Genomic DNA, 24,428 nt, shown 5'->3' on the forward strand with positions numbered 1-24,428 from the left:
GTTACATTCTCTTAATGAATAGAGGGATTTGTTCTAATGGTGTTTGTAAATAGGATATCATGTCCGCATCTTGTACAGCAATTAACCACTAGGAAGAACGTATGCAATGTGTTAATTATGGAAACTGTCCTACCAATTTGGTTTGAAACTATCTCATTGCTATTTGTTTCTCAATAAAATTATGAAAAAAAAGAAAATTGAAAGTAACAAAAAGAAATAATAACAATAATACTTTGTTAATATGGCTTTACTTTTTATACCTCGTGGTTACACTTTTCTGCTGGATGCTGAGCTGTAAAAGGCTCAAATCAACAACTTCAGACAATTGCCAGTTGTGCTGCTAACTCATTACTATTATGGACTACTGGACTACATTGGGTTGTTTTGCTGAATTCAAGTACCTACAGTATTTGGGCTGGTATCAAGTATGAAAAGATCCTTTAAAGACTTCTCTAAATACAGCTTCTCTAACAGCAATGGAGCCCCCATCTCTGACAGAACAAAACAAAAAAGGGGCTATAAATAAAGGACTGTTGTAGTGAAAAAGAAAATATACATGTGTATATATAAGATAGTTAGGATAGATATATAGCTACTTTCTCTTAGTTCAATGAGAAAAAAGATTTGTACTAATAGTGTTTAGACAAGATATCATGTCTCCATCTTGTCCTCTGAATAACTACTACAAAGACAACAATATGCAATGTTTTAATTATTGTAACTCTCCTACTAACCTGTTTTGAAATGGTTTCATTGCTATTTTATTTTCTCATTAAAATGAATAAAAATAAAAGATACTGAAAAAAAAAAAAAAAAGCTTCCTGTGTCAGTGCTTCAAAGAAATGACTAATGTGGGCTGGCCAGGTAGCTCAGTGGATTAAAGCACCTGCTTAGGCAGATGCAGGGACCACGGCTCAATCCCTGGTGTGACGACGTGCTGGCTCTGCCCCCAGGGCGCGCTGACACACACTGTGACTGAAACTGTGTGGTGGCACACACCTGTGATCCCAGCACTTGGGAGGCTGAAAGCAGGAGGATCACCGCAAGTCCAATCGATCTGTGTGGTAAGACCCTGCAGATCCCGTACTAAATACATTAAAAAATAAATAAAAGAAAGTGCCTTCATTCTATTCTTTAAAAAGAAAGAAAGAAAGAAAGAAAGAAAGAAAGAAAGAAAGAAAGAAAGAAAGAAAGAAAGAGAGAGAGAGAAAGAAATGACTAATGCTAGCCAACATTTTTGGTGCACACCTGACCATAAATACTGGGTGGTGCACAGCTGGGGAGGATGGCACACTACCTCAGGGTGAGGTGTGCCCACAGCGGCCTGGCACACCGCTGAGCCACACTGGTGAAGCCTCAGCCGGGCAATCACTAGGCCCCAGGGCCATGAGGCTACGAAGAGAACTCTCACGAGAGCCGTGAAAGCTCTGTGTTCCGAATTACGAAATCAAAGCCGGTCTCTGCAGCACTCACAACGAGGAAGTGATGAGAACTTACCTCAACCACAGGCGTGTTTTCCTGGAGTTCGCTCGAGTGGGAGGCCAGCAGTCCGATCACCCGCGCCACCTTGGCTCGGCTGTAGGGAGAGGACACAGGCTGAGGCGGGGCGCATGCACGGCACACACACGCACACGGGAGATGTACCTGCGAAGCGCAGGCCAGCCGAGTGCACAGCCAGGGCCACGACGGGCTCCCACTCATGGGGAAGCACCGACAGGGTGGCGGTGAGTGCGTGGCGCTGACACAGCAGCAGCTGCTGTTCAACAGCAACATGGAAAACAGAACTGCGACAAGGCCTCACGCAGGGAGCAGAGCAGTGGTAATGAACCCGTCCTTCCCTGCGGACAGAGGCGTGAGCCTGAAGGGCTCCGCGGTATCTGCTTCCGTGAGCACAGTGGGTACCTAACACCGGAGCAGCAATACCAGGGAACGTCTCACTGCAGAACGGAATGGCTTCAATAACACACCTCACAAACGCTGCTTTTTAAATAAACACTAGTTTATAACATGTTCCCTTTGGTATCCTGCAGAAAAGTTGATAAATTAAGCAACTCTTCAGTGTGATTTGAGTGAGTATTTAATGTGGAAAATTAATTCCAATGAGATTTTTAATGAAGAAGTGATGAGCTGGTGTGAACCACAGCACTGCTCAGAGGGCTGCGTGTCCCTGGCCCAGTCCATGCGTGCTGTTTTTCAGCTTCTTAAACTGAGCCCCTGAGGACGCGTGGAAGGACACAAGCCCACCTCCCAGCCAGCTCGGGAAAAGCGAGGTCCGCCTTCTGCAGTGTGCAGAAGGTCTTCTGAGCCTCCCGCTCGGCTCTCCGACACGCAGATCCCGCAAGTCCTAGCTGCTTTGGGGCGAGGCCCCACTTCTCAGTGAATGCCATACAACGCGTTCTCACCAGTGTGGACCTCAGGTACCTGCGTGACTTTCCTATGAGCTGGCGCAGAAACAGCGCATTGGACGTGCATGCAATAGGCACCGGCGGTTTGAGCCACCCGGCAAGGAGACAGGCGAATGACAGCCCCATCGCGAATGTGTTAAAAGTGATTATTTTGGGAAGATACTGGACTAAGAACACTTTAAAAGCTAGTCACCTCTTGGATCTGCCTGGCTTGGACCCTTGATGTTCCCAAGACGTGTGTATATTAACGGAAGGCTTGGCTAGGCACAGCGCTCCCAGGAGAGGGTGGGGACGAGCAGCTTCCTGGCTACACTCCTGCCATGATGTTGGCAGAAGCAGTGGGGTCACAGGGGGTGCCCTGAAGGGCATGGGGGGGACCCAGACCCTTCCCTCTCCGTAGGGTGACCTGGCCCACTCCATGGACGCCTGCCAGAGCCACAGCAACAGGCCTGGGTCTACAGGACACTAGGATTGCAGCTCTTCATGTCTCAATCTGAGACAGCTCTCACAGGGATGCAGAGCTGAGCACATGGCAACTGCCCAGCCTGGGAGCCACGGCCAGGTCACACATGCCTCCGTCTCCACGCGTGCCAGGCAGGGTGCTGGCTGCTCCAGGTCTCCTCAGGGACACTGTGACCTGGACTCGCTGGACAAGTGAAGACATAAACATGGAGCGTTTCCCTTTGCACACTGAAGCTCACAACACCTGGGGGACACTGGACCCTTCCTCAATCCATAAAATGAAATAACTGCCTACCAGGTGTATTCAACCACTATAGGGTGGTGGAAACAAATCACCTAAACACTGCTGCAAGCACGCCCAAAATAACTTCTGTTAGAACACGAGCAAGAGTACTTTAAAAACCTTATGCTTTTAAGTTATAAACTGTGTAAAGAACAACAACAGTCCTCTGCTTATAACAGAAACCCCCCTCCTGCTGTACCTCCCACGTGACAGCCTCACCAAACTGGCTCCTCCTCAGAGCAGAGTCCCTCAAGACCCAGCCAACTGCATCTCAGAATCATCCCCATCCCAGGGCGACAGCACCCAAATTGCACTAAAGGGCCAAACTCCACAGGTAAGTGAAGCGCTCCCTAAAGTCACTGCCTGGTACAGCACCCATCAGAAACACTATAGGGCATAAAACAGGACTGGGGCGAGTCAGGAACTAAGCATTTCATTTCATTTCATTTAAATAAGCACTGTAGCCAGCTGCAGTCAGCAGCCACCCTATGGGAGCACAGGGGAGTGGATGTTAACACAATGTTTCAAAGAACATTTTAGCACTCCACCAGAAATCCCAAAGTATTTACTGCTGCTGTAACTTGGCTCTCTTAAATGTCCCCAGAGGCCCATTGTTAAAAGGCTTTCCTGCTGGCCCTGGGAGCTTGGCAGAAGCACTAAGCAGTGGGACCCAGAGTGAGGTCCTGCCTGACAAGCGCGAGGTCCTGAGTTTGATTCCCAATACCAAGGCAAAAATAATCACTATCACACTACACCACACCTCACGAGATCTCCTCACCACCACTTCACATACTTCCAATAATCACATACAATAAATACCAAGGCTACAGCCCGATATATGTATTAACATGCAGCACCTACAAACCAGACTCTGTATAGAGCATGTCATGTATCCATCTCGCTCACAGTTAAAATTACCAAAATCTACTTAGCACTTACCCTACATCGCATTTCACAGCTGAGACACCGGAGGCTCAGAAGCACAAGCAAAGGGCAGGTCTGCCTCAAACCTAAGCCCACACCATCTCCTTGTCCCACACAGACGTCCCGGGAAGCACAGGCCCAGAGGAAGGTTTGAGCATTAGGCCCTGTCTCTCTAGCAGCCAGAGCCCAGCGCCTTGCAATGCCTCATCTCATGACGCACTCTCCCCAGGGCTGCCGCCTCCAAGAAAGCTAGCACCCTTCCTCCACCAGAGTCTACAGATTAGGACCCCACGAGATCATAGACCACGCTAGGGAAGCCACAGGCCAGGGCACCCAGGCACCACCAGGATAGTGGATAGGTGCATAAACGGAGCACAGCGACTAGTGCAGAGTAAACCCTCGGCAGGGAGGCAAGGCAGCACCGAGGAGCAGCTTGACAACCCCAGAATCAAGTTTATAGTAGGATAATGGCTATTTTTCAATCTTCCTTTTAAATGCACAATCAGGGAGCCTCCAGAAACTGCCTATGAAGCACTCATCTTTACTTCAGAAGGGCTTGTAATAACCAGTTAGGATTCTGTGTGTGGATGAGTGTGTCAGTTGTGGCAGCTTCACAAAATCATCAAGAATATTTTTGAGGGGTCAGGGCGATAGCTCAAGTGAATAAATGCTTGCTGGCAAGCGCAGGGTCCTGAGTTCAACTCCCAGTACCACAAAAAAAAAAAAAAAAAGAAAGAAAGAAAGAAAAAAAAAGAATACTTTTGAACATAAATGTTACTTACATATCCCAGTTTGGAGCTATTCGCAAATGCTGGATTAGCAAGTGGAACTAGAATAAAAAGTAGAAGTGTACATTTAACTCATTAAATGGCACAGAAAGCGATTCCAGGACAACAAATCAGATCTTTATGCAACAAAAATGTGAACTGTGCACAAGGAAATAACTTATAAAGGTGCAAGCAGCTCTGGGCAGATGAAGATGACATCAAAAGTATTTAGTCACTCTGCCACTTTCCAGTCCCCACACGTCCACCACATCCAACAGACACCAGCTACCACGGAAGTGGCCTTCACGCCGTCGGCAGCAGGATGAGCTGGGGCTTCTGCGCCAGGCCCCAGCCGAACACCCTCACGGGAGACACTGCGATTCTCCGCTGAAGTGACTTCCAAAGCCCTGCCAAACCCAAGGGCTTGCCAGTGAACGAAGACAACCCAACGACGTTCCGGGGGGACAGCACACAGGAGTCTGGAAGACGGGACATCTGCCGTCAGCGTCACCCCAGGAACCTTGGAGTCACCTGCCAGGTGGGCCAGGTCCAGGATCCCCTACTCTGCATGGGCAGCTCACTAGAGTATGCAGAGGTCGAAATTTCAGACTGAAAACTATGCTACACTAATTAATAAACTAACATAAGATGAAGTATTACCAAAGAAAAACTTGGAATCTCCATTCTACCCAACTGCTCTTAGACCGATGCATTAAATCAAGGACAATATAAACCTATGGCTGAGAAATCATTTTGCACTGTTGTTACGGTTTGTGTCTAGCTGTCCCCTGAAAGCCTCGTGCAGTCATCGGGTTGCTTCTAGAGTGGTGACTAATTCACAATCCTATACTGGGATTATGGATTACGGTGTGAGTGCTATACCCACCCTGGGACAGACAGCCTGAGTGCAGCGTGAGGAAGGGAGAAAGGCTCCCTAGCTGCCGAAAGCCGCTGCTCCGCCCTTCGCTGTTTTCTGACACTGTGAACTGCAGCCCTCTGCCACATGCGCACTGCCTCGGAGTCGGCTGATTACGGACTGAAACCTCCACAAACTGTGAGCTCCATAAACCTTTCATTTCTTAATTCCGAGTGTCAGGTATGTTGTCCCACAACAAGAGAGAAGTAACCGCGACAACTGTCATTAAATCTAATAACTTATTCCTCATTTTAACCTCCAGAAACCAGAAAGGAAAGCACAGGAGGACTTGGGAGCAGCCTCGCCTACCAGGGGAGAATGCAGGAGCCTGCTGGCGACCTCCCGGTGAGTGGCCACCACACACAAATAGCAGAGGAGGTTCAGCTTGGCTCGGGCGGCCGCTGCGCCCCTCTCAGTGGAGTCGAGCTGCGAGCACGCCTGCTGTAGAAACTCACTCCAGTCGTGGTCCTTCAGGTGCAATAATTTATCGGCTGCAGAGAGAGGAAAGGAGTGAAAGCGTGTTTGTCGTGCAGAAGACCACTGAAGTGTCATGGGAGAGGTCGAACGCACACTACTCAGCAGTCAAGAGAGGACAAAGAAAACACACTGTCAAAATCACAGCCCGGAGTGGCAGTGCACCCGGTAATCCTAGGGTTCTTGGAGGCTGAGGCAGGAGGACTGCAACTGCGAGCCATCCTGGGCAGTTCAGACACCTAGTGAGACCCAAGCTTAAGTAAAAAACCTTTAGCTGAGTGTGGTGGTGCACAGCTGTAATCCCAGCACTCAGGAGGCTGAGGCCGGGAGATCACTGCAAATCTGAGGCCAGCCTGGCTACTAAGTGAGTTCCAAGCCAGCCTGAAGCACATAGCCAAACCCTGTCTCAAGAAAGACAAAATAAAAAAAAATTAGAAGGCCTGGGACGTAGTTGAGTGCAAAGGTCCTGGGTTCAATTCTAAGCACCAGTGGATCATTCTAAACAAAGACAGTGATGGGGATGGGGATTTGGCTCAGCGGTAGAATGCTTGCGAGCAAGCTGGAAGCCTGGGTCCAGTCCTCGGCACCAAAAACAAAAAATAAACCTCCCCTAAAAGACAGTAACATTTAGCTGTTCTTCTGGGTTCCTCATCTCTAGGTACCTGGTGTACTCAACTAATTCAACGGGAAACTGCACAAAACAAAAGCGCACAGCTAAAGGAGAATTGTCCGACAACCCATACCACACCTAAATGCAAAGCAAAACACAACTGTGTAAAAATAACTCCCTAAACAACTCAAAAGGAAAAAATGGGCCAGAGATATAGCTCAGCAGCACAGTGCCTGCCCAGCACGTGCAAGGCCCTGAGTTCAATTCCCAGAACCAAAGAACAAAACAAACTTTTAAAAGTGACAAAAGAGAAAAAAAGAAAGACTACAAATTTTTTTTTTTTTTTTTAATGTATTTGGTACAGGGTCTACAGGGTCTCACTTCGTAGAACAGACTCACAGTGACCCTCCTGTTTTCAGCCAGCCAAGCACCGGGATTACAGGCATGCGCCACCACACCCAGTCTCAACTGCCATTTCAGCACGCCCCGGGGGCAGGGCTGGCCCAGCACACTGGGGATTGAACCGCAGCTGCTGCACTCTGCCTAAGCAAGCGCTTCAGTCCGCTGAGCTACCTGGCCGGCCCAAGACTATAATTTCTTGATACCAAGCCTCTAGGTTTCCATAAACAACACTCCTTGACAGTGAGTATACTATTAATATTCTGCCTCATTCTGGTCTAAGTATTTTTATCAGCAATTATGTTGACTTACCTAATCCATTAGTTGATTCACTTAAATTTGAATAGGCCTTATTATGAATTTACATTAAATCAAAGATTCTACTCTAACCACAATGCAGCATTTTCCCCAAATCTACCTTAACAACTTAAAATACAACTTGTCCAGCTAAATAAATCAACACAAGATGTGCAAAAGGTTCTGATGCTCACCCCGAAAGACTTCCCATGGCTGCAGTGACTCACAATCACCCTTTAAACATTCTCTCCAGACGCGTGGGGCGCATGGGGTGCTCTGGCTGCAGACAACTCTGCTCGAATGCCACGCCCACAAGCACACTGCCCAGCCTGGCGGCACTCAGCCGCCACGTACTACAGGCCTGCCCCAGGCACCACACCCCATCCCTGGCAGACCCAGCTGGCTGCACCGAGGAGGACAGGAGAAGACCCCTGCCCACTCACTGGGGACTCCTGCCCAGCCCCCGGAACCTCCTCACCCACGGGACACAGGGCCTGGGGTCTTGTGATTTACACACCACTGCCCCAAGGACACCACCAAGGGCGAGAGACAGGAGCTCCGAGATCGCACACAAACCTTCCATCTGCAAATAAACTGTGCATTCGTATCTGCACAAGGAGGCACGCGCAGAACAAGCCCTTCACAGGCCTACCTGAATGTGCTGGGAGATGCAGTATTTTGGGATCAAACTTAATGGGTGGTTGCTTCATTATCTGTTGTTCAAAAGAAAAATAAACTTGTAAGTGACCTTTCAAGATGGACATTTGTTCCCAAAAACGTGCAGAGTCACATTGCAAAAAAGAGCATTATTATTACAGTTTGTGTCCGGATGTAACCCCAGGGCCCCACGCAGTCATGGGCGGCTTCTAGAGGTTAGGCGGGTAGTGCTCTATGCTGGCCGAGGGGCGCGAGTGCCGCCCGCCCCGGGCGGGGAGCCTGCGCACCATGCGGCGAGGGACAGAGCCTTGCTCTCTGCGCCTGCTCCCCCGCTTCCGCTCGTGCTGCTTTTACTGCCTTCCACTGCCCCGAGCTGCTGCCCTCTGCCACGTGCCGCTCTGCCTTGAGCCCGCTGAGTATGGACTGAAACCTTTACGAACTGTGAGCTAAATAAAACTTGCTTCCTTAATTCTGGGTGTCAGATATCTCGTCTCAGCAGCGAGAGAAAAGTAGCCAATACACTGTCATCAAAAAAGAATTCAACAGTGCTACTTTAGATCACAACACTCAAATATGAGACAGTGTAGTATTTTTTAAATAATTTCCATTGCGCCCTCAGCGCATCTAGGTAGCAGTCCTCTATCTAAACTTCTTGGCGATTCAGAGTCGTCGTCCCACTCAGCTGACCGCTTCCTTTGCTGTACAAGTTTGTTATGTTTGCAGCAGCACGATTCCCGACAGCTGAGCTCTGTGAACAGCTGCGATGCCATCAACAGGTGAGCTGGAGAGGGGTGGGTACACACACCAAGGGCCCAGCGGCTGCACAGGAGGCGAAACGCCTCACGATCGTGGTCTCCAGACTCGTGCACTCGGGTGGGCTCTGGGAGCCAAGTGACTTAGAGGGCGCCGTGGCTAAGTGTGTGGCAGGAGGCGGGGGCTGGCCGGGAGAGGTGGCAGTGGGCTGCAGGGCAGCTCCTTCTCAGCGCCTCCTTCCCCTCCCTGAGTCCTGGCTGCCAGCACCTAGCCACCTTTCCCTCCACTGTGCCCTTCTGATGCTGCCTCTTCTTTGAAGCCAGCCAATCATGGGCTGAGATGTGAGAAAAAAAAAAAACAAAAAAACCCGGTCTTCCTTTCAATTGTGGGCGTTGGGTATGGCTGACAACACAGTGACTAAGAGGTTCCAGCACCAAGGAGTGATGCCACTGCTGCGACGCCACCTGAATACGCGGCTCAGACGCCTGCGGAACTCCTGTTTGGAAAAGTCTGAAGCTGCTGGGCTAGAAAGCCCTAGAACACTGTACGCTGAACTGGATGGGAGACTCTGATCAAAGTTCAGAAGGCCAGAGTGGCAACAGAGATGCAGGTGGTAAGGGCCAGGTGCATGAGAGCTCAGGTGGGAACAAGGGCTCTGCTGGCACTGGACGCCAGGACCTATCAGTTATACACTCACAGAAAATTTGTTTACACTTAGCTCATGTCCTGAGATCTTGCAGGGACTGCGATTAAGTGCTGTGGACCAACTGGTCTACCAGGGAAAATTTCAAGGCAGCCCAGTGTTCAGGCTGTGGCATAGGTACTGCTCACTGCTCTCAGGCAGATTTATGCTGAGAAATGGGAAAAAATAAACCACTTATATAGTTTTCAATTTTATTAGAAAGAAACAGACTATAAAAGTGGAGCATCAGAGAGCCTCTTGCTTAAAAGATTAGCGTTAAAAAGAAGCCAAGTAGCAGGGTGTGGTGACACATTCCTGGACTTGGGAGGCTGAGGCAAAAAAAATCCCCAGGTCAGCCTGGGCTACAAAGTAAGAACCTGGCTCAAAAAATTAAAACAAAAGGAAGAAAAAAGAGGCCAAGTATTTCGGATCAGAACAATAGAAAAAGACGCCTTGAGGGCAGGTAAAGAATCAGCAAGACCCCACCCTTCACACCTTTCACACCTTTCAGCACCTTTTGGTGCTAAGAGGCACCAAAGTAAAAGATTCTGCTTTGAGAAGACAGCCACAGCACACCTGAGCTCGAGAAACTAGGAACCACCACCTAGGAAATGTTTCCCAGGGTTCCGTTCACAACGCTCAGCCATCCAGGAACTCAAGAGGCCGCTGCAGCCACGATTCGAGACAAGCTGCGTGAGGAACGCGAGAGTTGTGGGGTCAGAGAGGCCTCCAGCAGCCAGATTTCAGAAGGCTTAGGGGCCAGGTGGCGTGGCAAGCTGCGGGAGCAAAGCAAAAGTGCGACAGACCCAAGAAGCTGGAGAAGGCAGGAACATGGAGCACCAGCTGACAGAAACAGCAGGCAGTGAGCAAACCAGCCCGAGAGAAACCACGGCAGCTGCCCAGGCCGTCCGGAGTTCACATTGCACACCCTGTCTGTGCTGAACACAGAATCACAGAATTTAACGTTTTCCCTGCTGGGTTTCAGTCTTGCTTTGGTGCAATCTTTCCACACCCATATTTCTCCCTTTGAGAATGGAAATGTTCGTCCTGTGCCATTATACGTAGCGGGCATTTAACTTTCCTTGATTTTATAGGCACTCACAGCCAAGAGTTTGCCTTGAGTCTCAGAAGAGACTTCGACGGATCTTTCAGCAATGCTGGAACTGCTAGGATTTTGGCAACTCTCAGAGAGGGCCAAATGCACTTTGCATACGGTAAGCACAGGAGCCCTCTGAGAGGCAAGGAGAACGTTAAGGTTAGTATCCAGATGACCCCAAGAGCCTCAGGACGTCACAGCAGGGCTTCTGAAAGCTGACTGAATCACAGGGCGCTGCAGCTGAATGGGCCTGAGGAGGCGGGGCGGTCCCTGCCTGTGAGCTGGGCAGGTGTTTCTCCCCTCACGCTGTGCTTCCTGGTGCCGTGACGTGAGCAGCTGTCCCCCTCCAAGATGACCTACGACACTGCTTCTTCAGAGCCAGCCATCACAGACCAGAACACGAGCTGATGGAGACCTTTCCTCCTTCAAGGGTCAAGTATTAGGTCTCAGCAACAAAAAAATGACTAAGAAACTTACCCATCAAATACAGCAGAACACAGTTACTCTGCTAGACATCTGAATTCATAAAAAGGATTAGCTCCATTATTTAAAAAAATAAATCATCTTAATGCAATGCTAAGAGAGATACCCAGGAATGTCATGTACCCAAGAATCCATTCAGAGAAAGCAATCACAAATTAGTACAAAAAAGACTTTTTTAAAAAGGGCCCAGGCCCCTCCATGGGGTCTGAGACACAGCCCCGAGACCCCGGCCTCTGCACCTTTGGGTTGTCGATGATCGGGGTGACGACCAGGTCTGATTCTGTGTAGATCAGCGCCCTCATCTGGGACTCCAGGGCTTCCTGGCTCAGGTGCGCACTGGTGCTCTGAAACAGGAACAGACACTGCACTTTGCTTCTGTGACTGCAAAGACAGAACGAGTAACACCCGGGGCGGACACCTCCGCGAAAGGCCACTCGCAGCCCGTGCTTCCACTGCTGTTGAAAACACCCCACTGCCTCGAGCAGTCCTCAGCAAGATCCAAAACACTGTGTCAGTGTTCCCATTTTACAGAAGGCTCAGCGAAAGTGGCTGACTTGCTTGGCTCGCGTCAGGACCCTCGGCACTAGGCCAAGACTGAGAAACACCTCCTGTGCCTGCCACTCTCCGCTGCCATCCAGCCACAGGGGGTCTCCATCACCGCCCTGGCTTCTGGCTTTCCTCCACAGAGCACTCACCAGTGACCTCCTCCTCAGTGAACATTCAGTATGAAATAAAAGCCACATGAACTGTTTGGGCTTGAGCCAGGTGTGGTGGCACAGGCCTATAATCCCAGCACTTGGTAAACTGAGACAGGAGGATCCTTACAAGTTTAAGACCAGCCTGGGTTACAAAGAGAGTTCAAGGCCAGCATGAACTGTATAGCAAGACTCTGTCTCAAAAAGACCAAACGGGCCAGGGAGACGGCTCAGTGGAATAAGCGCTTCCCTGGCAAGCGCAAGGCCGAGTTCAATCCCTGGTTCTGCCAAAAAAAACCAAAAAACAAAAAACACCAAACGAAAAGAGTTTGGGTTTAAATACTGACCAGCTACCAAAATGATAAACACTAGCAGATTATTAAACCTAGAGTCGGCACGTGAGGACAGTGGCTGACCAGACGCACGTGTCAGTCAACCTTTCACGACGTGTGTGTGCACATGCACGCTGCTCACTGAGCATTTGTCCTCCTAGCACTCCCTAAGTGTTTCACACTAGGGAAAAAAGAGGACCTGTACATCAGAAAGTAAGAATGAATGACCTAATAAAAGAGAAAGATCAGTGAAGAAAAGAATGAGGAGAATCAAAGAGACATGGGTAATGGAACAGAAAAGTTAGCTAACACAGGGACTGGAAACTGAGGCAGACCCTGGCACCACAGACAAGAAAATATATAAAAACTGCACAAAGAACAAACAGGGAAGAATGCTAAAACAATATTAATACTAATACCTAAGTTTAAGAACACGGATTCTTGGAGCTGAGGAGGTAGCTCAGTGGCATAAGAGCCTGCCTGGCAAGGGCAAGGTCCTGAGTTCGATCCCTGGTATCGCATGCCACACCGGCCCTGGAGCCCTGGGTGTGCCATGCTAGCTACCAAAACCAGGTGTGGTGACACATGCTTGCAATCCCAGCGCTGGAGAGGCTGAGACAAGAGGATCATTATGCATCCAAGCTGTATAACAAGACCCTGTATCAAAAAAAAAAAAAATAATAATAATAATAATAATAATAAAGTAAAAAATAAAAGAATATGAATTTTCAAGACAGAAAGACCAGCAGACCGATAAGGCCACTAATTGCTTATGCAACCTTAAGAAATGTAAAGCCTGTTTTCTTCACCATAATAAAAATTAAAAGCAAACACCACCCTTCAAGATTTGAAGAGTGGGCTGAGGAGATAGTGCAGTTGCTTAAGTGCCTGCCTGGCAAGCACAAGGCCCTCGGTTCAATCCCTGGTACCAAAGAGAAAGGAGGGAGAGAGAGGGAGGAAGAGAGAAAGAGACAGACAGACAGACAGATTTGAAGAGCAAGTGCACAGCACTGGAAACAATGCCACGCACTGCTCAAGACAGGCCAGGTGTGATTCATGAAGTTCTTTTAAAAAGTCATGCTGGCTTCTGCCAACAACGGACCGCTGGAGCTGTGCAGCAGCGGGCAGCAGGCCAGCGGGGTCCAGTCCTGTGGGCATGGGCAGGAGGAGGAAGCAGCAGCTAGCGGAGCTGTGGGGAGCACCCCTGCCGTCAGCTCAGAAGGGGCGAGACCAACCCGGAGAGTGATGAGAGCACCATCAGAAAGAGGGGAGGTCCAGTTATCTTCACATTCGGGTGACACAACTTAGAAAACAAAAATTAATCAACTGAAAAATTATTATTACAAATAGTGTAAGAATGAGTAAGGGTGCCACTTGGAAAATTTCTATGTAGACATTTCCTATAGCAAACCAAACAAACTCACAAATAAGAAATGATCACAATTTAATATCCCGTGTGCAGTAGCAGAAGATGAGCAGCGATAATGCTGAAGAATACGAGCGCTGCACAGGTCTGCTTTCTGTGCGCCCACCGTAGGTAAAGGGTGCCAGACCTGAGCCAAGCTATGGGATCGAAAAGCATAATGAGATCAAAATCATGAAAACAAATTGAGAGCTGTGCCTCTGTTGGAAAAGAAACACTAGGCATCAAACCAGAAGTGCAAACATCAAAACAGAATCCGCCTCTGCCTTGGACTGTCGTGGCTTGGGGCCAGAGGTCCTCCCAAAGCGGCTCTGCAGAGGTGGCCGGCCCCAAAGCATGCGACGCTGGGGTCAGCAGTGCGTGGCTACGACACCAGTCCACTGATTAAGCTGGCCGAGCTCTGGTGGGGACAACGGCAAGGCCCAGCCCAGGCATGCGTGCTGCCTGCCCTAAGGGACAGAAAGAGGGCTGCAGCCACTGCGGGCTGGCCTCTGCTCTGCTGCCCACTGCCCCCACCTTCCACCCACCAGCTGCATCTCCCCTCTGCGATGCCCGTCTGCCACACCACCCTGCCTTGGCGCCAGCGATTACAGAAGGAAATCTCTACAGACTGTGAGCTAAATAACCTGTCCTCCTTTAACTTTAGGTTTGGGTATTCCTGTCTCAGCAACGACAAACGGTTATGTTTCAAGTAATTTTTAACTCAATGTAAGTATCATTTAAAGGTTATACAACAGAGTGCCTCCTAGCACTTAATTACTGGTGGAGCATTTTCAGTGAAATTTCTACTTACTCTGCTTTACAACAGCCATCTGCTAGAACGACTTCAACATCTACTGGATTTCAGAATGTGTTTTTTACTGATTTTCTATTTTGCGAAAACCAAAACTTCATTAGCAGAGAAATTTGTATTATAACCCATTTACACTACATTTTCACGTAGAAAGTTCAAATGGCCCAAATAAACATCCACATTACATTTAAAAACTGTAATGGCCAAAAACTATTGTATTTATCAAATAGTAAGTGCAATAAAAATAACCTGGAAAAAGAATTGAAAATATTTTTGCATTTAAAACTATGACTGACAGAAATGGAAAAAAGCTAAATAGAGACATCCAATGCTCATGAGAGAGCTTAATATTGTTAGGGTGGCAACACTGGCCCACACTGGTCTACGGATACAACACAACGGCACTTTCCCCAGCCAGGTTCTGGGCAGGAAACGCTAAGTTGATCCTCAGATTCATGAGGAAGCGTAAGGGACCTGGGGCCAGCCACACAGCTCAGCGGACTGCAGCGCCTGCTTAGGCAGAGTGCAGCAGCCAGGGTTTGATCCCAGGCGCGGGCCAATCTGGCCCCGCACCTGGGGCGTGTTGAGACTGCAACTGAGACTGGGCGTGGTGGCGCGGACCTGTAATCCCAGCATTTGGGAGGCTGAAAGCAGGAGGATCCACATGAGTCCGATCTTTGTAGTGAGACCCTGTAGACCCTGTACTAATATATTAAAAAAATTTTTGAAAATCTCCCTTCTTGGGGTGGGGTGGTTCCACAGCAATGCACTGGACTATGCGCTAAAAACAGCTACACAGGAAGTTTTACGTGGTACAGTGGAACTCGGTTCGCCAACACTTGTATGGTGAAGTTGCAATCACAAACAGAAACGTTTGACAAAATTTTGCTTTTGTTTGTGAACGGTGCACTGGGCGCTACCACTCATGCACAAACACAACCATGGCCACCTTTTCCAGAATCGTGGAACAAAGTAAGTTTGTGAACCAAGATGCCACTGTACACATTTTACCACAACTCTGTGGGCACGTGTGGTGCTAGGGATGGAACCCAGGCCTTGCACACACGAGCAAGAGCCCCACCCCTGACCCACACCTGTGGCGCCTCCTGCTGAAGCCAGGAGATGTTAGAGACAACCCACACTGGTGAGGATATAAAATTCAGAACCCTGGACACACCACTGGGAAGAACGCAAAATGGAGCAGCTTCGCTGAAGCGGTCTGCAGCTCCTCAAGAAGCCGCAAGTCCGCAGGACCGGACGCAGCAAGGGCACTCCTCTGCACACACAAGAGAAGCACAAGCAGAGCTCACACACACGCACACAGATGTTCACAGCAGTATTTAAGCGCAGCCAAATGGCAGGCACACCAAAGTCTGCTGGCTGATGAATGAATGCAAAGATGGAGAGCACAATTACTGGGGAGTAAACAAGAACGCACAACTGATGCTGCATGCCACAACGTGGGAGGGTCCACTTATCTCAACCATCCAGGACAGACAGGTAGACTGAAGGTTGCTCAGGACAAGGGTGGGAGCATCAGGGCGATGGGGCGACGGCCACGGGTGCAGGGCTCTATGGGCCGAAGGCGCCCTCCACCGCCTGGGTGAACAGTCCTGTGTCCCCTGATCGCATGCTTTACATGGGTGAGCTGTAGCTCAGGTCAATTACATCTGAAGGAAGCTGCTACCAAAGAAACAACACTGAAGCAGCTACATGGGATCGCAGGTCTGCGGTCCTTCCTGGAATCCAGTGATGATCAGGGAAGATGCCTTTGCATAAACCTTGAAATCGTGAGCACGGTTCATAGATCAACTTGCAACTATCTGGGGCAGTCTCCACTCCGCCGCTGCCCACCTTGGCCCAGGGCGAGGCTTTCTGTGGTGAAGTCTGTGTCCTCTCCTGTCTGGGGCTCAGCCCCATGGCAGTGCTGGTCCTTGGTGTCGGACGGGAACTGGAAGTAAGCATATGACGTTATCCAGATTTCAGAAGCTTCTGCCTGCGTGCGCCAGTTTCTGAGAAAACACATACTGCGAAACACGGTGGAATACGATGCCCTCCCTCACCACACAGGGGTGGCAGCTCTGATCTGTGCTTACACAACACGATGATCTTTGGAACTGCTTTGAAACAGCTCCCTAGTTTATTATTTCTCTTATTCAGTCTTCTATGACATGTATTTTCTTGACTAGAAATCTTAATACATTGATTTTATTATTTTTAAATGTCCCCTGGTGTCGGCAAAATCAATGTAATAAAACATAAAATACAAAAGATGGAACACTCACAATTTCATTTCAAGATACATATGAAATGGGAAATTACCTTCATGCCTACTGTAGACAACTGTAATCTGCATCCATCTTTAATAATTCCTCCTACGTGCATACACATCTGCTATCCTCTGTAGACCTCTACACTAGTCCTTGGTCTCTTGAGTTTTCATATGCTAAAACTCCTCCCAGTGAGGTGTGGTGGTACACATCTATAACCTCAGCCCTCTGAGTGGCGGAGGCAAAAAAGAAATCACAAGTTCAAGCCCAGCCTGGGCAACTTAGCAAGCCCCTAACTGAAACCAAAAAAGGGCTGGGGATGTGGCTCAAGTCCCTGTATCACTAAAGAAGAAAATCCTCCTCATTAGGCAATTAGGAGCCTTTCTAATTATTCCTCTATATTCCCTAAGGTTAGTGTTTTCACCTTTCTTTCACTTACCTGTTCACTCACTCATTCAACAGGCATCTGCGCAGCATATAATGACATCACTATCTACATAGTGGGAATATCAGAGTCTTAGAACGTCAATTTCTGTTTCTTTTTTTGGTTTTTGTTTGTTTGCTTGTTTTTGAGACAGGGTCTCGCTACACAGCTCAGGCTGGACTTGAGCTCACTTTGCAGCCCAGACTGGTCTCAAACTTGCAATGATCCTCTGCCTCAGCCTCCCGAGTGCTGAGATTACATATGGCATGTGCCACCATGCCTGGCTTAAAATGTCAGTTTTAAATGGCTAAAATTGAACATATACTTCTAATTTAAATATGGAGAAAACAGACCAGGAAATGTTAGTTTAACATCATAATCTTCATTTCATAAAATAAAATTTCTACATAAGGTTGTTTCTCTTTTGCAGTGCTGAGGAGCCAACCTCGTGTGTGCTAGACAAGGGCTCTCCCCCCGAGATACAATCCAAGCCAAGGGATTTTTGAAAACTATATTCAGGGCTTATGCATTACATTTTTCATACATTTACATACATTTGACATACCATCATCATTTGTTTCATTCTTTTCATGATTGTAACCACTGGTTAGGCCTCACATGAAAAAGTATTTTACTGAAAAACAGGGGCTTTGGGGACACAGCTCCGGCTGACCACTTGCCCTGCAGGCAGTGAGGAGCGGACACGGCGCGGCCCCTTCCAGCCATAAGCCGAACAGAGAGGCTGGGCTCCTGAAGTTTTCAGTTTGTTTGTATTTGAAGTTAAAACACAAAATGAAAAGGATCTGCCCCTTTCAAGTAGGGGAAGTGACTTGTTCACCACAAGGCAGAATCCAGAGCCCACTGGCCACACTCAGCTGCGACCTGGGAAGGAAGGGGTGTGCTCAGTCTATCACCGTCCTGGCCGCCGCCTCTGGTAACGGGCAGCCCAGGGCAGCAGGTGGTTTATGAGGCGTTCACTTCTCCTTCTTGCTTCCCTAACCCATCCTGGGCCAGACCATACGCACCTGAGGAGAAACAGGGACTCGTTCGGCTGCCCCCCAGAGGCGCTCCTGGGCCGCAACTCAGCCGGGTGCTCTGAAGGGGAAAGCAAAGTCTTAGCCACGCAGCACATCACAGTCCAGAGCAGAGCCCACACAGGAGGCGGGTTCCCGAGGAAAGCACTCCCAGGTCAGGCCTGGCGAGAGCCACTCACCAAGCTTGAGCGTGGGGCTGGGTCTTGGAGCTGCCCTGTGCCCCGTGCTGCGGCCACCCAGAGGATGCTGGGCTGGCTCCTTGGGGTCCTGGGGCCCGGAACCTTCCTTGGTGCTTCTGCTGCTGCACAGGAGAGAGCAGCACAGGCAGACTCACCCTGGAGCTCTGGCAAACTGTCGGTCAACAACAGCTCAAAAGGCAGCTAAACACACACGGCACCCAAAAGCAGTATTACTCATGGTACCAACGCTGAGCACTTCTGACACACAGGGCCATCCCCAAGAAGGCTGCCCTTGGGGGAAGCTGAGTCAAGGAGGCCCGGCTCCAGCTCAGGCTCTGGCTCTGGCCCAGGAGCTCCCTGCATGGCCCACACCGTACCTGGCCCTGCCTCTTGGCAACACAAGGCCTGCAGGCCAGAGAAGCCCACAAAGTCTCTGCTTTCTGACAGAGGGATGGGAAAGGCTCCAGAGGGGCAGAGGCCAGAGGACAGGCCGGTCCCAGGTAACCCCAAGGCAGCCCCTGGGCATGGCAGCACTAAGGGCTGTGCCCTAAATGTCAACAGGGGGTGCTTGTTCTCTGACCAGAAAGCTGTGACCCAGAACATGAGGCAAAGCCCCATGGCTGTCCCCATCCTACCACGTCTGCCTTGCTCAGGGTGCTGGGCTGAGATGACTTCCTACTGCAGCTGAACCTCTCTGGACAGGATGCGCCATCAGGACCCCGAGCTCTCCCACAGTGGAGCCGGGCAGACAGCCCCGTGATGGTTCCCTTACAACACAGTCAGCGGCAGGTACCACACACTGGCTGGTACCATTTCTACACAGACGCTCCTGAGCCAGTGCAAGCCACAAGGCCCTGCCCTGCACAGGAGCCACAGGTTCTGCCCTGGGAGGCAGGTCACAGGTAACCGTGAAAAAGCCGAGCAGACCGCTGGCTGAAAGGACAGCTGCTCAAAGGATGGCGAAACCAACAAGAGCTTGTGAACTGCAGTTAAACCAACACTAGGTTACCGCTTCACAAGCACAGAAATTCAGGCCAGTGATGCTGCATTACTGGAAGAGAAGATAGGCGTGCAAGGACGACACCAGGCACGAGACAGCTTGCACACCTGGCGGGCAACTCCTCCACACTCGACTCCGTGGCTTCCCTCACGAAGGCGCCCTTCCAGAAAGGGTGCTGCCGCACGCCGCTCCAAGTGAACCTTCAGGAAAGCAGAGCATTAGCACCCTTGTCTTGCCCCGCTTCAGCCAGAGAACTCCCAGGACGCGCTCGGGTAACAAAGAGCATGCGATGGCGATTCAGAACATCTCCATCCCAAGGGACCTCTGAAAGCGCTCCCCGCTGTATTCTCTGCTCAGCTTGCAACAGATCACACTCAGCAAAAGCAGAAGAAACAATGCAGAAGCCTTGGATGGCACAGAGCAAAACTAAGAACTAGGAGTTTGGGGCTCTCGGTACACTGAGTCTGACAAGAAGAGAACTTTTCAGGGTTCCAACCAGTTCTTGGGGGCCACCCATAAACAACTTGAAATCCTGTATTAAAATGTCTCACATTACCAACTGATCACTCTGACATTCTGTGTGTCCCAGGAGAGGCAAGACTGTGGCAGTCACCTGGCTACGTGACACGTTTCAGTCTGGAGACTTCACTCAGAGCCTCATTCAGAAACCCACCGGAGTCCCAGCTTCTCGACTGCTCTGCCACCCTCACCCTGAGGCGTCAGAATGGCACCGCCTGGCTGCCTCACTCCCGCTGGCACGACTCACTGAACCTAACTACAACTCACTTTCTGAGACGCAAGTCTCACTACTAACGTGTGGCCTCAGGCACACTCAGTGGGTGAGAAAAGCCCACCTGACATGCAAGAGAATGTGTTTGACTACTTAAAGTACCTGTATTGAAAAAAAATTACTGATCAAAAGTAACACACAAATATTAAAGAAAAATAACATGCAGCCACATGACATCCCTGTCACACAGGCTCTCACAATTCACTGAAGGAAACCAGCTGTGGCGGTGCGCGCCTCAATCCGCCCCCTGGGAGGCTGAGGCTCAGCAGGACCCTCCTCACAAGAAAAAGGGCTTAGGATGTAGCTCCATGTGATGACCCCAGTTCAATTCCCCATACCACAAAAACAAGAAGAAAAAGAATCCACCAAAAGAGAAATAGAAATGGCCAGTAACAAAAGGTATCTTCCAGCCATCAGAATGGCAAATACTGGAAAGGCTCCGCAAGCCTGCTGTAGGGGAGCGGGCAGGGATGGGTGTGCAGTACGGAGCAGCTCGCGTCCCCAGAGTGCTGCAAATGGTATCTATTTATATCCTGGCCACACATCCAACCCTTCTGCACTCTGGGCCTTGGATCTGCAATCCTACTTTGAGCAATTTACGTGAATTGAAGATCACGGCCTAAGTGAACCCCAAAGAAAGAACACGTGAAAGGGTATTCACATAGCAGATATACACAACTGCAAATCCAGAAACACTGTGAGATCCTTTCTATTAGACTGTTGCATGCACATTCTGTAGCCATTTAAAACAACTAAGCAGATATATTTATTACTATGAGAAAACAGCCCTAATGTTCCATGAGACAAAATAGTTGGTTATGGAAGAATCTCCTACAATCCAAAAGTCACACAATACAAGGACACAGGCACAAGGCTGCACTGCGCTAATCAGTCTCTGTCCACACCCTCAGGGAACAGAACCAAACCCCACAGATGCTCGTGGCTTACATGAAATGACACACTGAGGTTCCTGTTTGTTTGTTCTTACGGCTCGGGACACTGGGCTCAAGTCCTCGCACTAAGCCACATCTCCAGCCCTTTTTTATTTTGAGACAGAATCTTGCAAAACTGCTAAGTTGCTCAGGCTGGGCTTGATCTTGGGATCCTCCTGCCTCAGCTGCCATGGTGCTGGGATGACAGGAGTGCACCACCGCTCCGGGCTTGAAGTGGCACGTTTGTATACTACTACACGCATCTTCTCATTCTCGCCGTCATCGCTATAATCCCTGCAACACCCAACACACCGCACACGCCATGCACCTGGCTGTCACACTGCATAGTCTGGGAAGAGGCAGCAGGGAACAGCCAGACCATTTAGCACACACGCAATTTTCACCAATATTTTCGTGACAGGGTGCTGAGCATAAAGTGCACCTGTATTTACACCCGACCCGCCTGAGGTCACTCCAGGTAACACTAATGCTATGGGCCTCAGCAGAATAAGCTCCTGCTTAGGCAAGTACAGGGACTGGGGCTCGATCCCCAGCACCACATGCTGTACCGGCCCTGTCCCCAGGCAGGCTGAGCCACCAAGACAGGGCATGGTGGTGAACACCTGTAATCCCAGCACCGGGGAGACCGAAAACAGGAGGATCACCACGAGTCTGAGCTACGTAGTGAGACCCTATAACAAATACATAAAACAATAAATAAATAAACACTAACACAACCTCATGCAACGTAAGCAAAGAACAGCCCGCCTGACAGCTGCAGAGGCAGCGTCTCCCTGCACAGTACTCTCATGTGTGCAATAAATGTGAGTGGGGTGTTCTGTACCCTGAATTTATTCTCCATGTCACGCCCTCAGTGGGGGACTCCTACAGAGCTATCTAAACCCTGCTCGTCACCACCCTTCCAGGAGCAGAACCAGGACGGGACAAGGCTGTAGACCAGGCCAGGGAAACCCCAGCACTCCTGGCCTTCCTGCCACACACAACCTTCCTAGCAAGCCTATCATTCTGCACCTCCATTGTTATGGGACCGTCATAAAAATAAATCACATTAAGATACTGTTCTGTCTACTATCTCAATGGTATCACTCCTAACTCAATGGCCTAAAACAACCAGTCTGAAATACACATGAGATTGACATATCAACCGGCCAGGTGACATGTTTTGAGGAACCCGGACCATCCTCTGCCAAGGAGCTGCACCCCCAGCTCTCCACCAGCAGTTCACAAGCATAACGAGAAAATTTAAAAAGCCTCATGAGGGCTGGTGAGATCGCTCAGAGGTCGAAAACGCCTGCTTAGGCAAGACTCAGGCAAGTGCAGGGACCAGGGTTCAATCCCCGGCACCAGAGGCCGCGCCAGCCCCGACCCCAGGGCAGGCTGCACTGACCACAAGAGAGGATAAAAAGCCTCATGATTAAAGCCTACAAAAATCATAAATTCGTAATCCAAGGTCAGACTCTGATGACATACTAATAAGTCAGGCAGCCCCACACACCCGCAACTGCACTATTTCAGAAGGGCGTGAAGGGAATGAGGTCCCAATACTCACTCGCATCAAAGCCAGCCCAGCCATACCTTTTCTGAGGCTCTTTCTGAAGCAAGCCATCAAGCAAATGCACAAGATCTGTGGACGCTTTTGGACGTGAAGGATCTGCAAGTGAATTAATTTCCAAGAAGAAAGATGGGGTGAGAGCCACCGACCGTTGCGTCACACACTGGTACTAAGGTACCGGTCTGTGAAGCCCGGGAACCGCAAGCCAAGACGCCAGCGCAGCAGCAGCAGCTTGGCTCAGCTGAGGCACACGGCGCCAGACGCAGGACACCCCCAGATTGCTCAGGAAAAGGAAGCTTGACACCTCCTGGCTGCGCGGCCCTGGCCGGCCACCCCTCGTCTGCACCACTTAGCTCAGCCTCACTCTCTGAGGAACCCCAACTTGGCCAACTTCCCCCTTCCTTTGTAGTCCAGGGAAGTGAACACAGGGCCCTCGCCCAGGCCCTCTGCTTCCTTCTCTGCTTCGAGACAGGGTCCGGCTCAGCTGGCCAGGCCAGGCACGAGTGCCTCCACCACCAGAGCGCTGCGATCACAGCAGCGTACCGCCAAGCCCAGCCAGCTCTGCTTTCATACCACCTCACCATGAGGTTGCCTGTAATCTCGCTTTTACTCTGAAGATCTTTAACAGGAAAATAAGAACCACTGCAACTTTACAAAGCTGCTGATTCCATCCACCTCAGGGTTCTTTATCATTTCAAGTCAGATGGGTAAGTACAACGGCCAGCTCACCAGGCTACAGGGAAGAGACCACAAGGACCAGGGCCTAAGACAGCAGCGAGGACGATGAGTGGGCCGAGGGACACAGAAGGCACCAGGGGCACTGCAGCCGAGGTGGAGGACAAAAAGGTCTCCAAATATGAGGGCAGACAGCCCCCAGGCCTCATCGTCTGCATTTTCTAATTTCTCCTCCCTACATAAAACAGTTTCACTTGCGGTGGGAAATAACATAGCACCATAAAGCAAAAATTCAGTTTTTAAGAAACAGAACTTCTGGGCTGGGAGATAGCTGGGCAGTCTAATCACCTGGCTGGCAAGCATAAAGACCCAGGTTCAATCCCCAGTACCACATGCTGTGCCAGCCACAAAACTGGGCATGGTGGCGCACACCTGTAATCCCAGCACTGGGGAGGCTGAGACAGGAGGACCACTATGCATAGTGGTCCTGTATTAAATAAATAAACAAAACAAAAACAGAATTTCAACATATGGAGTTTTGCTTCACCATGGGTAATTCTAAAAACACTGAAGAGTCTGCATGTCTCTTCCATCCATTACTTCTAAAAATTTCTTCTTTTAAATACAGCAAGAACATATTTTTGTAGAATTATGTTTTCAGTAAAGGATCTTAATTTCCCAATAATATATAGAAAAATGTTAACCTACATTCATGTCATTTGTTTTTCTTTTCTTTCCTTAAAATTGTTAATGAAAAAAAAAGAAAAAAAAATTATTGTTAATGGCAGATTGTTATGTTAACCACAATTTATATGATTAAAATAGGACAACTATATCTAATTTAAAAGGTTTTTAAAAGATGTCAGGGTAGCATTCTGATTCATCAAGATGCCCAGAAAAAGGCCTCATTTGTTCCTATGAAACACCACATGGGAATAACAGCAAGTGGTATGAACAGCAAGTTAATAAACATAAGATAGATAGATAGATAGATAGATAGATAGATAGATAGATAGATAGATTTACTTACTTATTTAAACCTCTAAACCAGGCTTCTGGTGATACAGAAGCACAAACTAATTCTTCTTTTCTGGTACCAG

General features: G+C 49.3%; 1 protein-coding gene across 9 annotated transcripts in view; it reads right to left on the reverse strand.

Annotated features, from left to right (window-relative positions):
• Ulk4 (unc-51 like kinase 4) overlaps nucleotides 1-24,428 on the reverse strand; it is a 380,871-nt gene that overhangs the window by 345,813 nt on the left and 10,630 nt on the right. For 8 of the 9 annotated variants that reach the window (XM_023700796.1, XM_023700795.1, XM_023700792.1 and 5 more), the window contains exons 7-16: nucleotides 22,677-22,752; nucleotides 19,466-19,558; nucleotides 18,359-18,480; nucleotides 18,171-18,240; nucleotides 16,306-16,402; nucleotides 11,448-11,552; nucleotides 8,190-8,250; nucleotides 6,067-6,248; nucleotides 4,857-4,903; nucleotides 1,498-1,576 (exon numbers count right to left, since the gene is read on the reverse strand). In XM_023700796.1, the coding sequence (XP_023556564.1) occupies nucleotides 1,498-1,576; nucleotides 4,857-4,903; nucleotides 6,067-6,248; nucleotides 8,190-8,250; nucleotides 11,448-11,552; nucleotides 16,306-16,402; nucleotides 18,171-18,240; nucleotides 18,359-18,480; nucleotides 19,466-19,558; nucleotides 22,677-22,752 (932 nt within the window). The remainder of the gene's footprint in view (nucleotides 1-1,497; nucleotides 1,577-4,856; nucleotides 4,904-6,066; nucleotides 6,249-8,189; nucleotides 8,251-11,447; nucleotides 11,553-16,305; nucleotides 16,403-18,170; nucleotides 18,241-18,358; nucleotides 18,481-19,465; nucleotides 19,559-22,676; nucleotides 22,753-24,428) is intronic. The other variant, XM_023700793.1, reaches the window with a different exon arrangement.

The sequence above is a fragment of the Octodon degus genome, unplaced genomic scaffold (genome assembly GCF_000260255.1).
Source record: "Octodon degus isolate 3935 unplaced genomic scaffold, OctDeg1.0 scaffold00126, whole genome shotgun sequence".
NCBI lineage: Eukaryota > Metazoa > Chordata > Mammalia > Rodentia > Octodontidae > Octodon > Octodon degus.